This window comes from Oreochromis aureus, linkage group 20, assembly GCF_013358895.1.
Source record: "Oreochromis aureus strain Israel breed Guangdong linkage group 20, ZZ_aureus, whole genome shotgun sequence".
Lineage (NCBI taxonomy): Eukaryota > Metazoa > Chordata > Actinopteri > Cichliformes > Cichlidae > Oreochromis > Oreochromis aureus.
Genome location: NC_052961.1, coordinates 35334633 through 35349107, shown reverse-complemented (window position 1 = coordinate 35349107; position 14475 = coordinate 35334633). Strand labels below are relative to the sequence as shown.

The following is a 14475-nucleotide window of genomic DNA, read 5'->3' as shown; positions in this document are numbered from 1 at the left end:
TTTCTCTTTATGCAGAGAATAGCCTATATTTTATAGCTGTAACTTTATTGTTTGCTGAGTTTAAAGCTTTCTTGATTTCCTTTGAATGTGTATTATTATTTTAATATTCCTTTAAAACTATTATATTCTAAAAAGAGCTTTGTTACTGCTGTCAAATAATGTTGCTTTCTTACAGTACAGTGCATATTTGTTGTTAGCAGTAGCGCCGTTGAGCTGTTTCTCGGTCGTCTTATGAAAATCAAATTATTAACATGTTGCCACATGTTTGAGTGAACGCTCAGTGTCATGTATGTGACGCGCAGTGGAGAAATCAACCGTCTTTCCTGTGCTGGCTCACGGAGGAGGGCATGATGCGCCGCTAGGTGTCCGCTGAGTTCAAACTGCTGGTGACGCAACGCTCATCGCAAAGCAGAGCAAGAGGCGACAGACACCGCACCTTCGACCAAGGTAAGCGAACAAAGAGTAACTCTAAAACGTGGAATTAAACGACGACAAGTCGCTGTGGTAGCTGCTTTCTTCTTTTCGCTGCCTTGTGAAACAAGTAACGCGTATGTGTTTTTGTTCCTTATTGTACTTGTAACAAACGACTAGGGCGCTTTGAGCAGATAAGTAGCTAACGTTAACTAGCTAACTTTCACTTAGCTGTTTGCTTTGGAGAACTTCAAGTCAAGTTGTAAAGCAGTGGGTACGAAGGCCGGTGTTTTCTGGTCAAGGCTTTAAAAAATAAAGACGCGTACGTTCAAAGCTGAGGCGAAACATTTCCTCGAAAAAAGGCCGTTTTATTTTGAAGGAAGTATTGGGTATCGCTTATGTTTTCCCTCGCTGGCTTTACGCTGGCAGGAACTTTAATAGCAAACTAGCTAGCTAACTAATGATAGCAAGTTAGTGTAGTAGAGTGAGATTAATGAAACTTTGTAAATTTAAAGTTCTAAACTTCAAGAGAACTGAGGAAGGATTGTGAGTGTTGGCTTAAGTTATCCTCTATCCGTAATTCTTGACTCTTTCGGCACTGCGTGCATCCGGAACTACGTGTTGTTGGCTCCTGTCGGGTTTCAATGCTATTTCTTGACCGTCGCGTTTTATTTATTTCCTCTTTTAATGTACTTATTTATCTGAGATCATAAAACTTTGAGCAGATGCAACTTGCGGAAAAAGGCAGAGGGTGTGGGCTTCAGTGAAACGTCATAAACGTCTGACAAAACATGAAATGGGCTTTTCCTCTGTTTTTACCTCTTTTTTTTTTCTCTAATTGTGTCACGTGTTGAATATTTAAACCATAGAATTTGTTTACTACACATAAAAACTAATTTACTCTCCCACACACCAAATGTAACTAAAGTTACTAATGTTAGCTGTACAGGCTGCAGGGAAGCATGCTATTATGAGTCTACCATTATAAACTTAGTGAGATAATTCTTGGGGTTCTTTGGGATTAGTGGTGGTTTGGAGGTTGGAGATATCTGTGTGCTGATTTCCCACAGTGGAAGCCTGTGTGCTTTCCTAAACAAATTGTTAAACAGTCCGATGTGTAAGTTCCTTCTTTATACATGTTTGAATCCTTTGTCAAAAAGTATGTAACAATATAGTGTACAATTCATCGAGTAATTTGATTATAAAAGGTTTTGCTGCGCCGCTCTGTAGCATGAGTGCTTCACCCACATGTGCGACTAAAAACAGACCAGCAACAGAAACGTACTTAGGGGCAGCGTGTGAATAAAAAGTATAACAACATTAAGCCCACACAGCCCCCAGTTATAAACAAAAAGACTGATAACACAGCAGCTGAAGTGAATAGGATGTTGTCACATGGAGCGTGCACACCATTAAGAGCAAAGAGGCTGAGCTGTTACTGAGACGCTGAGTGAGAAACATGTTTCCAGCAGCACTGGTCCTGTAATCACCAGGGATCGGGAAGAATTGAGCAGTTTCTTCTCCATTATAGATATCACTTATCAATTCTCATTGGCTCCACTTTGAGTCACCACCATGTCTAAGCAGCATATCAAAGACATCGTATTCATGCAAATTAATTACGTTTGTGCATGTTGGAGGTGTTCCCCTCTTTGTTGTGATCAGTGTTCCAGTCATTACTGAAATAAGTAATTAATGCACATATTACACAGAATACTTTCCTTGAAGGTAATGCAGTACGTTACTTAACTAGGATTCGTTACGTTACTTTCATGTTGAATGATGTGAAACACTGTCTGATAATTACCAATTAACAATATAAACCTGAGGCTACACCCCCACACACCAACACAAATCCCTGTCCTAATGAGGACACACCTGAGCTTTCTCTGAGCATTTAGGTATGAAAACAGAGCTGATGACACAAATCAAATATAAGACACTTTAAAGTGATCACCACAGAGATTCTACTGTAGGAACGTGAACAGGTAGAACAGAAGCTGCAGCCTGGCTGTTCATCAGTTTGTTACCTGTTGATGTTCAGCTGTGGCTCACTTTATCATGGTGCTGGTCTGGGGTCAGCATTTACTCAGCTTTAACATCACTCTGGGCTCTTGGCTAGCTTAGCGTTAGCATGCTTGCTGTGCAGGTGCTTTCAAAGACCCAAAGTTGTGTTAACAGTATGAGGCAGTTGTTTCTGTCCTCCACTTTACCATTGCGCTCTCATTCTTTTGTGCAATAAAGCTAATGTCCATATCCAAACTGAAATCAGCTGATCGTAGTGAGAGTGCAAGAATCGACAGGCAGGCAGAATAACGATTCGATATATTATTGTGTCCTGAATGTTAGGCAGCTATCTGCCACCAGATGGCACATTGTTGTTGAGAAACACCATGAATCTGTAAATCTAGGCGTAATCTTTTTGTTAACAATATTAGAATTAAATTGCGGATACAAATTGGCTTTGTCCGAAAGGTGGATGAGCTCTCCCTTAGATAAAGAATTCAGTCATTTGGGAGCTGCTACTCCTCCACATTGAAAGGACACAGCTAAAGCTGTCGCCTCCTCGGTAAAGTATTTAGACCAAGCATGTCCTACTTGGAGGAGGCCGCAGCGTAGACCTGGGACACACTGGGAAGCTATCCAGGGTTCGTACGGGTGCTTGAAATCCTGGAAAGTGCTTGAATTCTAATGTCCTCTTTTCAAGGTTGGGAAAGTGCTTGAATTTCAGATGTGGTGCTTAAAAGTGCTTGAAAATGTAACTGTATTTCATTCACAATAAATAGCTATCTGATTGAATTGTTTTCTTATCAGATAGAGAAATAAAATGAGTCACAAAAAGCAAAAGCAAAATTTCCCCGCCTGGGCTGCCTTGCGTCTGTTTTAATATGTGACCCCGCCCCTCCCTCGGACGTTGGGGATGAGTGCGCTAACATACCTGTAGGTTGCTGTTTTAATGCTTTTAATGTTTTTAATGATGGAAAACAACAATGGTGGAGTTTGCGCTCTCTGGTCGCATGATAGGTGAGTCCTAGTAAATAATTTTCCAGTACTTGACGACGCACGTTACACATGCTATTTAAAAAAAAAAAAAAAAAAAGATTATTATTTTGCTAGCTATCAAACTCGCTGGAGAAATGATTGAAATGCACTGAGTGTGATGCAGTATGGCAGCGCTATTACGGAATATGCTGTGAACTTAGCCAACATTACTTAGCAGTAATATGAGTAATTTACTCAAGTGAAAGCTTTAAACATTAGCCCGATACATAACTAGCTAACTTAAGGCTTTCTGATTAACCCTCTGGGGTCGACGGACCCAGAGTCTCCATTTCAACTTGGGTCGAACGTGCGGACTTCAAACTGTATACCAGTTTTTAAATTGTGTTGATAGGTCACGTAAAACCGATGTTTTTTTGTTTTTTGGGGGGGTCTGAATACAACAGTGGCGTTTATCGGGAAGAAACGGTAAAACTGTGTTTTCTAAGGAGAGCGCTAGCAAACACGCTTTGCTTGTGAGTGAAAAAAGAAAAACACTCCTTCCCTATTGGTGGGAAAATGTACCATGTCGACCAGTCAAAAAATGATACGGCAACATGTGGCATTTGGTTGTTGGGAAGAGAGGGAAGAGAGAGAGCGATAAAGAGAGAGAGAGTTTTGATACGTGAGAGATTTGTGACGTTTATCGTGTTTGGAGTCTCAAGTTAGTGTGTTGTCTTGTGTAGTTAGTGTGTAGTGTAGTCGTTTTGTGTTTTGTGTGTCAGTTCTACTAGTGAACGTTACAGTTGCTGCAAAAAAGCCACCAAAGGCAGATTGCAGTGTAAACGCAATCAATGACGTTTAAACGAAAATAATGGTAATATGAGTGATCCATATGGTCACAAAGAATAGAAGAAGTTCCCCGGCTTTCATTCAAAATGTGTTTATCGCCACCGACACATTAAACTACTTAAACAGTCAGTGCTGTTCTCCATGCCTGTCTGACTTGATGTTATTAGCACAAACACTTTAAAGGTGATCATTTAGGACTTCAGCAATAATACACACAGCAATGTAGTTAGCAATAAAACAGTTTTATTGGGAAATAACTTAAAAACAAACAAACATCTGTCTCCTATTTTTTGGCACACAGGAAAGAAGCATCAATATCTTATCTAACTTACTTCTTTATTTTTCGCTTTTTTTTTTCAACAGGAGAAGAATATCTCTAACAAGTTGATTTGTTAACATTTGCACATCTTAATTTTTAAGTGAAATCCTTTTGGAGTATTTTTTGTGTGGTGCGTTTTCTATGTCTGAACAAAAGGGGAGCTAAGGTGTCTTTTCACATGGTCTTACTGAGGTGATGCGAATTGAAACATGCATTCTTTTTGGGGGGGGGGGGGGGGGTGCTGGAAAAGCTTAAAAACGGATCTTGAAAGTGCTTAAAAAGTGCTTGAATTTGACCCTGAAAAAAGCGTACGAACCCTGTATATCGATTGGCTGGCCTGGGAACGCCTCGATGTTTCTCCCGATAAGTTGAAGGAGGTAGCAGAGGGAGATTTGGGCTTCCCTGCTGCAGGCCCTGCAACCCGACGTCAGATAGGCGGATGATTTATTATTTTGTTATTTTAGATTTCAACTTTTAATTCAGTGGCTGTCATGAACATTCAAACAGTGTGCACAGCACTAAGCACCACACGTCACAGTTTATTCCTTTTTCAGACGTCATATTTTAGTAATGCGTGAACGCATTCATGTTTTCATGTCATGTTAAACGTCGATTTGTTTTGATTGTTTTTCTTCTGCGTTGTCTGTCTGCAGTAAATGTGCAGTGTTTGTAAGGCGTGATGTGAGGTGCTGTGCATTTAAGCAGCATGATTCATTATTGAAGAATGTGATTGATGGTGTCAGGTGTCTTTGTTAGTTTGACACTTTCCATTACACGCGTCTCAAATTCAACCTAACACCTGCGTGTTTCTTGGTTTTTAGACTAGTCGGTTAGTCTAATTTTTTTTTTTCCTCGTGTAGTTGACTAAGAAATTTGAGGAAACGTTGAACGTCCCTAATTAATAAATAAATAAATATGCAGTATATGCAATAATTTAACATGATTAGAATCTTCTTGCATGCAGAAGAACAAAGTGTGAACCGGAGTCAGGTTCCTTGTTCGTGTGCACAAACTTGGCTAAATAACGACCATCCTGATTCTAATTATATGTGCAGAAAGAAACAATAAAAAGGCGATGTTCTAAGGAAATATTGGAGGCAAGCTGATGGTCCTCACAAACCCAACAAATAAATGATGTGACATTTGGTTGCTGAGGAAAGTTGTGACAGTGGCAAGATTTGTGACATTTAACGTGTTTGGAGTGTGTAGTTGTTTCTTTTGTTTTGTGGGTTAAAACAATGATTGGGCTACTGACTGTCACAGGTGCTAGACCAAACAAAACACTAAATGCAGATTTTTGATGTAAACACTTTTTCAGGTAAATGCAGTGACACCCTGGAAGTGTCAGGCTTGTGGTGGACACAGTGTGTTTTTTGGAGTGACACCTGCTTGTGTTTTTAATAGTTTCCCAAAAACTCACGAGGCATTGTCAGCATTTGAATGTAAATAGTTGTATATAAGTGTATTTGCTGCATGACATTTGAATATGACAGTTTTATATTTGAATTTCGGGTCATAACAGTGATTCATGAAACATGTTTGCTGCATTTTTTTAGGTTCAGTGTGTCACAATGAGGAAAAAAAACTGACCTATGAATCATTCAATCATAAACAAAAGGGATGAACCAGTGTTGGATCTACACATACCAAACAACTTTGACACAATTTTAAATTGTATGTTTGTTTGTTTTTTGTTTTTGGTTTTACTAGCAGCCTATGTCACAAATGTATGATTTATTTCCTTCTTTAGCTGTACGTCTGCCAGTTTGACAGGAATGAAATAGTATTTTTGCACCAGAGTTTCTCAAAAACCAACAAACTCAGCAAGGTGTGCAGATTGTCCTTAAAAATTTGAGGAAACTTGATAAGACAAAAACAAACAAACAAACAGTATGACAAAACTGTCTATAGATGAACATTATCTGAAAGACCTACCAAAGCCCTAACATAGCACCTGCAAGATGTGCAGGCCATTCATCTACATCAGAAATGGTCTGAATGAAAGAGTGGGCTGTCAAGTAGCCGTTCTCAAGGAAAGGAAACATGGAGAAAAGGCTGAGGTGTGCCAAATTACACAAAAACTAGACTAAAAATCAGTGGCAACAAGTCTGATTGTACAATGAATTTAAAGAAATATTTGTTCAAAGACTGTCTACAGCCGACTGTAAACATGGTGGAGTGTCTGTCATAGTTTGGGGCTCCATTTCAGCCAGCGGTGTTTGGGATTTCTTGGAATACTTTACCCAGGACGCGACGGCCTCTACTGTCTCCTGTCTCCTTAGAGTAGCAGCTCTACTCTGAGCCCCTCCAGATGACTGAACTCTTTAACCTGTGCTAAGGCAGAGCCCGTCCACGATCATCTAGTCCACCAGTTGCGCACATCACTAGCAGACATCATCCAAAGAAAGCTTTTGGAATATCCTTCAGGAAGCCTGATAAACCTGAAGATGACTGAGAGAAATTAGTTGGAAGCTTGCTTAAGAGAGTTCAGGCTGTGTTCAAAGATAATTTAGATACATGGTTGTAGGGCTGGGCGATATATCGAGTTTTTTTTAAAAATATCGATATATTTTCATATGAGATATAAGATGTGACAATATCGTCAATATCGATATAGTCTGTTACGTTATAATTATACCAAATCAGCCCAAATGACTACAGGCCTGTTGCACTTACGCCTGTAGTGATGAAGTGCTTTGAGAGACTGGTCTGTCAGCACATCAGGGCCGGTCTGCCTCCCACTCTGGACCCCCACCAATTTGCCTACAGGACTAATCGATCCACCGAGGACCCTATCACCATAGCGCTCCACACTGCGCTGAGTCACCTGGAGCACCGAGGAAGCTATGTGAGAATGCTCTTTCTGGACTTCAGCTCAGCATTCAGTCATATCATCCCAGAGATCCTGGTCCAGAAACTGTCTCACCTGGGACTCTCCACCCCCATCTGCCTCTGGATCAAGGACTTCCTGACAAATAGACCACAGTCTGTCAGACTCGGCCCCCACCTGCCCAGCACCATCACACTCAGCACCGGGTCTCCACAAGGATGTGTTCTGAGTCCCCTCCTGTTTACGTTCTACACATCCGACTGCTCCCCTACCCATCTCTCAAACACCATCTTAAAGTTTGCGGATGACACCACAGTGGTTGGACTCATCTCAAGGGGGGATGAGTCGGACTACAGAGATGAGGTCAACAGACTGACTGAGTGGTGTTCAGTTAATAACCTCCAACTGAACACCACGAAAACTAAAGAACTTATCTTGGACTTCAGGAAGGGCAGAGCAGACCCGGCCCCACTGTACATTCACGGGAACCGTGTGGAGAGGGTACACTCCATGAGGTTTCTGGGCGTGCAGATCTCTGATGATCTCTCCTGGACTGCAAATACCACTGCGGTGGTAAAAAAGGCCCAGCAGCGTCTCCACTTTCTGAGAGTGCTCAGGAGGAACAACCTGGAGGAGAGGCTGCTGGTGACATTCTACAGAGCCACCATAGAGAGCATCCTAACGTACGGCATAACAACATGGTATGCAGGGTGCTCAGCTGCAGACAGGAAAGCACTGCAGAGGGTCATCAACACAGCCCAGAAGATCACTGGCTGCTCTCTGCCCAGCCTGGAGGTCATTGCAAACTCTCGGTACCTCAGCAGAGCTGGCAATATCATCAAGGACCATTCTCACCCCAGCAATCAAGTGTTTGAACTATTACCGTCAGGCCGACGGTACAGGTCACATAAAACCAGGACAAACAGATTCAGGGATAGCTTCTTTCCCAGAGCTATCACCGTAGTAAATAAGCACAAAAACAACTGAACCTGCTTAGCTACACCATACTGTCACTGTCATCATATTATATTATGCTGCTATTCATACTGTCATTATGTTAATGCTGCTATCCTGTATATATATCGTACTTACTATTGTTTGAGTACTTACGATTGTTTTATTGTACCTTTTATATTTTACATTTATATTTATTATTGCATTTTGCACCAAGGAAGTGGCACTCCAATTTCGTTGTACCCTGTACAATGACAGTAAAGGCTATTCTATTCTGTTCTATTCTATTCTACTTGTGGAGCCGCAGGTTTGCCTCTTTCATCCCACTTTTGTCTCTACGCAACGTTACTCGGCCTCGCCTCTCCTTCACTGAACACAACTCCTCCTCCCCATCGCTTCACCTGCAGGCAATGACAAGATGAACGCGGCAAATCTCTGTTAGCGAGTTACCGCGAATCGCCCTGTGCATGGGGCTGAACGGCGTCAACGTGTTAGCGAGCTAACCGCGCTAATGAGCTAACCGCGCTAACGACATGCAGCCCACAGGGGCTGCACGGCCTAAAATCCTTTCATTTTCTCAAAAATCGACAGTGCGCCTTATGTATGAATTCTGGTTGTGCTTGATGACCGCGAACCGATTTTATGTGATACACAGCGCTCAGCAATCTGTCAATAAATGTTTTAGTACGACGTTGCTAAGCTACGGAGCTGCACCGCTTGATGGATTGTCGGAGCATTACGGCTACCGAGGAGCCTCGCGGAGTGATACGTACTGTGCTTCAACGTAATATTACCGTATTGTGTGTGTATAAGGACCATAAATGGCTCCTGTTCAGAGACATGGTTACGAAGCGGATTTCAAACTCCAGGCTGTCAGTCACGCAGTAGAAGTTGGGAACAGAGCAGCTGTGAAATCTGTCTTTGTTATTATGCTCAGCGTCTGTTAGTTTGCATTTTGACTGCACAATTGTGAGCTCTTTGTTATGCACAAAACAACATAGTTTTCTTTTATTTATGGAGCATCATTATTTAATAAATGCTCATAATTTATTTTTGAGTAATTTCTTCATGTACATCTATGCTGTATACTTTACCCAGGACGCGACGGCCTCTACTGTCTCCTGTCTCCTTAGAGTAGCAGCTCTACTCTGAGCCCCTCCAGATGACTGAACTCTTTAACCTGTGCTAAGGCAGAGCCCGTCCACGATCATCTAGTCCACCAGTTGCGCACATCACTAGCAGACATCATCCAAAGAAAGCTTTTGGAATATCCTTCAGGAAGCCTGATAAACCTGAAGATGACTGAGAGAAATTAGTTGGAAGCTTGCTTAAGAGAGTTCAGGCTGTGTTCAAAGATAATTTAGATACCTGGTTGTATCAGTATGGCTGTTCAAGCCTGTTCGAATGGTACAAACTCCTAGCAAAACATAAAGTGACATGTGGCAAAAGGCTTTTGCACAGTTGTGTTAAAACACAATAATTAACAGTTGCCCAATTTCCTGACTTAAATGCAACTCTAACCCTGGCCTTCCACACAATGTTTAAAATATCCTCCTCTGGTCTGGTGTCAGTTTTTCACACGTTAGATTTCCTCATTGTTTCTTCATAGCAGCATTGTCACAGGCAGCAGAGCCTGCTACTTTCCTTCCTCTTTCTGTGGACCAACGGTCTTCTTATTTCATAGTTTAGTATTTTTAGATGTGGGAAATCTGAGATTACCATAACACGAGACATTTTTTAATAGCAGATGTCTTCTCTGCATCCTTCAGTGCACAACTCTTTGCTCTTTTTATTGTCTCAGGTAAAGCATGGCAATGACCGGCCAGACCTCGTACCCTTCCATGAGTAACCACACCAAAGAGAGGGTCACCATGGCCAAAGTGACCCTGGAGAACTTCTATAGTAACCTCATCGCTCAGCACGAGGAGAGAGAGATGAGGTAACGCTCGCAAGCTTTAGTGCTTCTTACATGAACAAAGGCTAACGTTGCTATTTTAGCTTTTGTTATGAACTACAAAAAAATGTGGGCTGGATAAATTTGTCCCTCCCAAATAAAACAATTAACCACTGAATTCACAGCACAATTGAAGCTGATGGCTAATGCATGGACAACCCACTTTGTTTGTTTTGGTTCATCAGGATGTGGTTTCTGTCAGTATTACACCGAGGAGGGGCCACTTCCTGTTGTGGCATTCACAGTACAGTATAGTCATAACCTCGTCCTGACTGGTTTATTGCATTTTTAGTACAGAAGGTTTTGCTATATGAAAATGATAGGAATGTAAAAGTGCACTAAAGCTTTGGTTCTCTGTTTGTCATGTGTTTAATAAAGAAACATAATAACTCTTTATGCCTGTAACCCAGTAATAAGCTGTGCTGTGGTTTCAGGCAGCAGAAGCTGGAGAAAGTTATGGATCAGGAGGGCTTGGCTGATGAAGAGGTGAGTAAGGTGTTTACTGACCCCAACGTGTTCTGGAGACTTATGTCACAGTGTGTGTAATCTCCATGTTGGTGTAGGTCAGGTGGTAGAGCAGGTCAGCTACTGATTGGAAGGTTGGTGGTTCGATCCCTTGCCCTGCATTGCCAAATATCCTTGGGCAAGATACTAACCCCCAGTTGCTTTGCGATGCATCCATCAGAGTATGAATGTTAGCTAAACAGCACTAAAGTATAGAAGAAAGTGCTTGTATGAATGGGACTTATTGGCATGAGGCATGTTGTATAGAGCGCTTTGAGTACTCTGGGAGAGTAGAAAAGCGAGTACAATAAAGTCTCACAGTGGACATGAAACGCTTCTTGTATAAAGGCTAATTAGGGCCCGAGCACTGAGAGTGCGAAGGCCTATTGTATCTGCTCCGTTTATTATTAGGGCCCGAGCACCGAGAGTGCGAAGGCCCTATTGTATTCAATTCAATTCAATTTCAATTCAATTTTATTTATATAGCGCCAAATCACAACAAAAGTCGCCTCAAGGCGCTTTATATTGTACAGTAGATAGCACAATAATAAATATTGTATCTGCTCCGTTTCTTATTATTATTATTAGGGCCCGAGCACAAAAGTGCGAAGGCCCTATTGTATCTGCTCTGTTTCTTATTATTATTATTATTATTATTATTATTATTATTATTATTATTATTATTATTTCGGCAAATGAATCGGCCTTTTGAGGGCCTAAACATGCTCGAAAACTCATGAAATTTTGCACACGCGTCAGGTCTGGTGAAAATTTACGTATTTTAATGTCCCAGAGACATGTCCAGGGAAAATTGGCTCAGTAGCGCCACCTAGAAAAATGAGAAACGCGAGCCCCGAGATGGGTATGACCTACATGTATAAAACTCGAACACATATCTAACGTTCGGAGACGCACATAAAAGTCTATTATGGCCATGTCCTAAACCCAACAGGAAGTCCGCCATTTGGAAGTGAAGGTGACATTTTGGCTCTAATTTTGCCATTTCCATGCCTCGAACTTTTGCGAACTCCTCATTGGAATTTCATCGTACAAGCTTCATATTTGGTCAGTGTCAACTACACACCTGGGCCATATTAAATTGCGGAGCTTTTGAGTTTTCGGGTTACTGTGAGGCCGTGGCGCCACGGTAATTTCGATGACTCGCCATGAAAATCTTATTGCCTCTCGGTCTGTCATACATTGTCCGACCTTGACCAAAGTGGACACATATGATAAGGCTCCACCCCTGAACATATTTCAACTGCCATATTTGACACCAGGGACAGCGCCACCTAGTGGGAACAGGAAATGTCATGTTTTACACTTTGGGGTACAGTATTGTAATGGGTGACATCTGCAGCCTCAAATTTCTCCAGGAAAGCCTTAAGGAGTTGGTCTTGGGTTACAGAGAAAACTGTGAGTTTTCGCTGAAGGGTGTGACCCCAGCAGCATGGCGAACATTGAGGTCTCGCCATTAAGAAACAAATTAGTGTAACTCAATGAAATCCAATCTGATCAGTACCAGATTTTACAGGGATGATGTCAGACCCGCCCTGAACAGATTGATATGCCCATTGTCAGGAATACGTAGAGCGCCACCTAGTGGCACCAGGAAATGTCATGTCTTTCATTTTGTTGTACTGATTTTCACAGGTTCATCGTGGCCACCTCAAAAGCGGTGAATATCACCATCAGTCCCTCTTGATGCTTCAGTGAGAAAATTGTGACTATAAACTGAACGGCGCACCCTGGTGGCAGCGCAGTTCACCATGAAAGATGAAGTGGCTTTTGAGGGGCTTGAAAAGTTTAAAAGTCTTGAAATTTGGCGCACACCTCTAATGTGATGAGGATTTCTTTTAAATGTTCATTTTCCTTGAACAGCGCAAAATGGCTCCACAGCGCCCCCTACAAAATTTCAAAACAACAGCCCCTGCTCTGTGTTTTATGTATGAGTTTGAAACCTGGCAAGCTTATTGGAGATATCAAGATGTACAAAAAGTCTCTTGGAGCAATATCCCAAATCCAACAGGAAGTCAGCCATTTTAAAATTAATGTGTAAATTTGGCGACATTTTCCCTCTTTTCAGGCCTCATACTTTGTGAACTCCTCCAAGGGATTTCATTAGATTTACGCGATCTCCTGTGTGTGGAATCTAAAGACCTTTGTGATGTTAAATTGCGAAGCTTTTTACGTTCAGGGAAACGGGTGGTCATGGCGGCACGTGGAGTTTCAATCACTCGCCAAAAGCAGTAACCTGCTGTCGCTCAAAAACACAATGTCCAATCTCTCCCAAAGGTCGCAGGCGTGATGAGACTCGAGCTCGGAAATGTTTGTTATGCCATTTGTCAGTAATGGTTAGAGCGCCACCTAGTGGGACGACTATAATAATGGTTGAATGAGATGAAATTTTAGCTGGTGGTTAAATGCATGAATTCCATCAATGTGACATCAGATCGGAAGCGCTGGTTTTAGGTGTTGGGCTTGGCTCGACGCGCCGGGAGTGCGAGGGCCCTCATATCGCTGCTTGCAGCTTTAATTATTATTATTATTATTATTCTTCAGGCAAAACAAGGGCCTTTTTGAGGGCCTAAACATGCTCAAAAACTCATGAAATTTTGCACACATGCCAGGTCTGGTGAAAAATTTTGTATTTTAATGGTTTTACACATGAGCATTTGGAAATGGCTCTGTAGCGCCACCTATGCCTTGTTAAATGCAGCCCTACGAACACATGGTTTGAGCTACATGTATGAAATTTGGCACACGTGTATCATGCCAAGACGAACAAAAAAGTCAGTGGGCACATTGACGCAAACCCAACAGGAAGTCCGCCATTTGCAAGTGAAGGTGACATTTTGGCTCTAATTTTGCCATTTCCATGCCTCGAACTTTTTCGAACTCCTCTTTGGGATTTGGTCGTATAAGCTTCATATTTGGTCAGTGTCAACTACACACCTGGGCCATGTTAAATTGCGGAGCTTTTGAGTTTTCGCGATACGGTGAAGCGGCGCCGCCATGGCGAATTTCGATGACTCGCCATGAAAATCTTATTGCCTCTCATTCTGTCATACATGGTCCCACCTGGACCAAAGAGCAGACTTATGATAAGGCTCCACCCCTGAACATATTTCAACTGCCATATTTGACACCAGGGACAGCGCCACCTAGTGGGAACAGGAAATGTCATGTTTTAAACTTTGGGGTACAGTACTGTAATGGGTGACATCTGCAGCCTCAAATTTGTCCAGGAAAGCCTTAAGGAGTTGGTCTTGGGTTACAGTGAAAACTGTGACTTTTCGCAAGAGGGTGTGACCCCTGCAGCATGGCGAACTTTGATGTCTCGCCATGAAGAAACAAATTAGTATAACTCAATGAAATCTAGTCTGATCACTACCAGACTTTACAGGCGTGATGTCAGTCCCGCCCTGAACAGATTGATCTGCCCATTGTCAGGAAAACGCAGAGCGCCACCTAGTGGCAACAGGAAATGTCATGTGTTTCATTTTAGTGTACTGATTTTCACAGGTTCAACGTGGCCACCTCAAAAGCGGTGAATATTAACATCAGTCTGTCGTGATGCTTCAGTGAGAAAATTGTGAGTTTAAACTGAACGGCGCACCCTGGTGGCAACGCAGTTCACCATGAACAATGAAGTGGCTTTTGAGGGGCTTG

At 42.1% G+C, this 14475-nt stretch overlaps 1 protein-coding gene across 2 annotated transcripts in view; it reads left to right on the top strand.

The window, feature by feature from the left end:
- The first annotated feature begins 296 nt into the window (after positions 1 to 296).
- The window catches only part of LOC116315127 (serine/threonine-protein kinase 38), a 33715-nt gene continuing 19536 nt past the window's right edge, over positions 297 to 14475 (top strand). For both annotated transcript variants that reach the window (XM_031733305.2, XM_031733304.2), the window contains exons 1-3: positions 297 to 447; positions 10147 to 10284; positions 10734 to 10785. In XM_031733305.2, coding sequence (XP_031589165.1) covers positions 10154 to 10284; positions 10734 to 10785 — 183 coding nt within the window. In that variant the 5' untranslated portion in view covers positions 297 to 447; positions 10147 to 10153. The remainder of the gene's footprint in view (positions 448 to 10146; positions 10285 to 10733; positions 10786 to 14475) is intronic.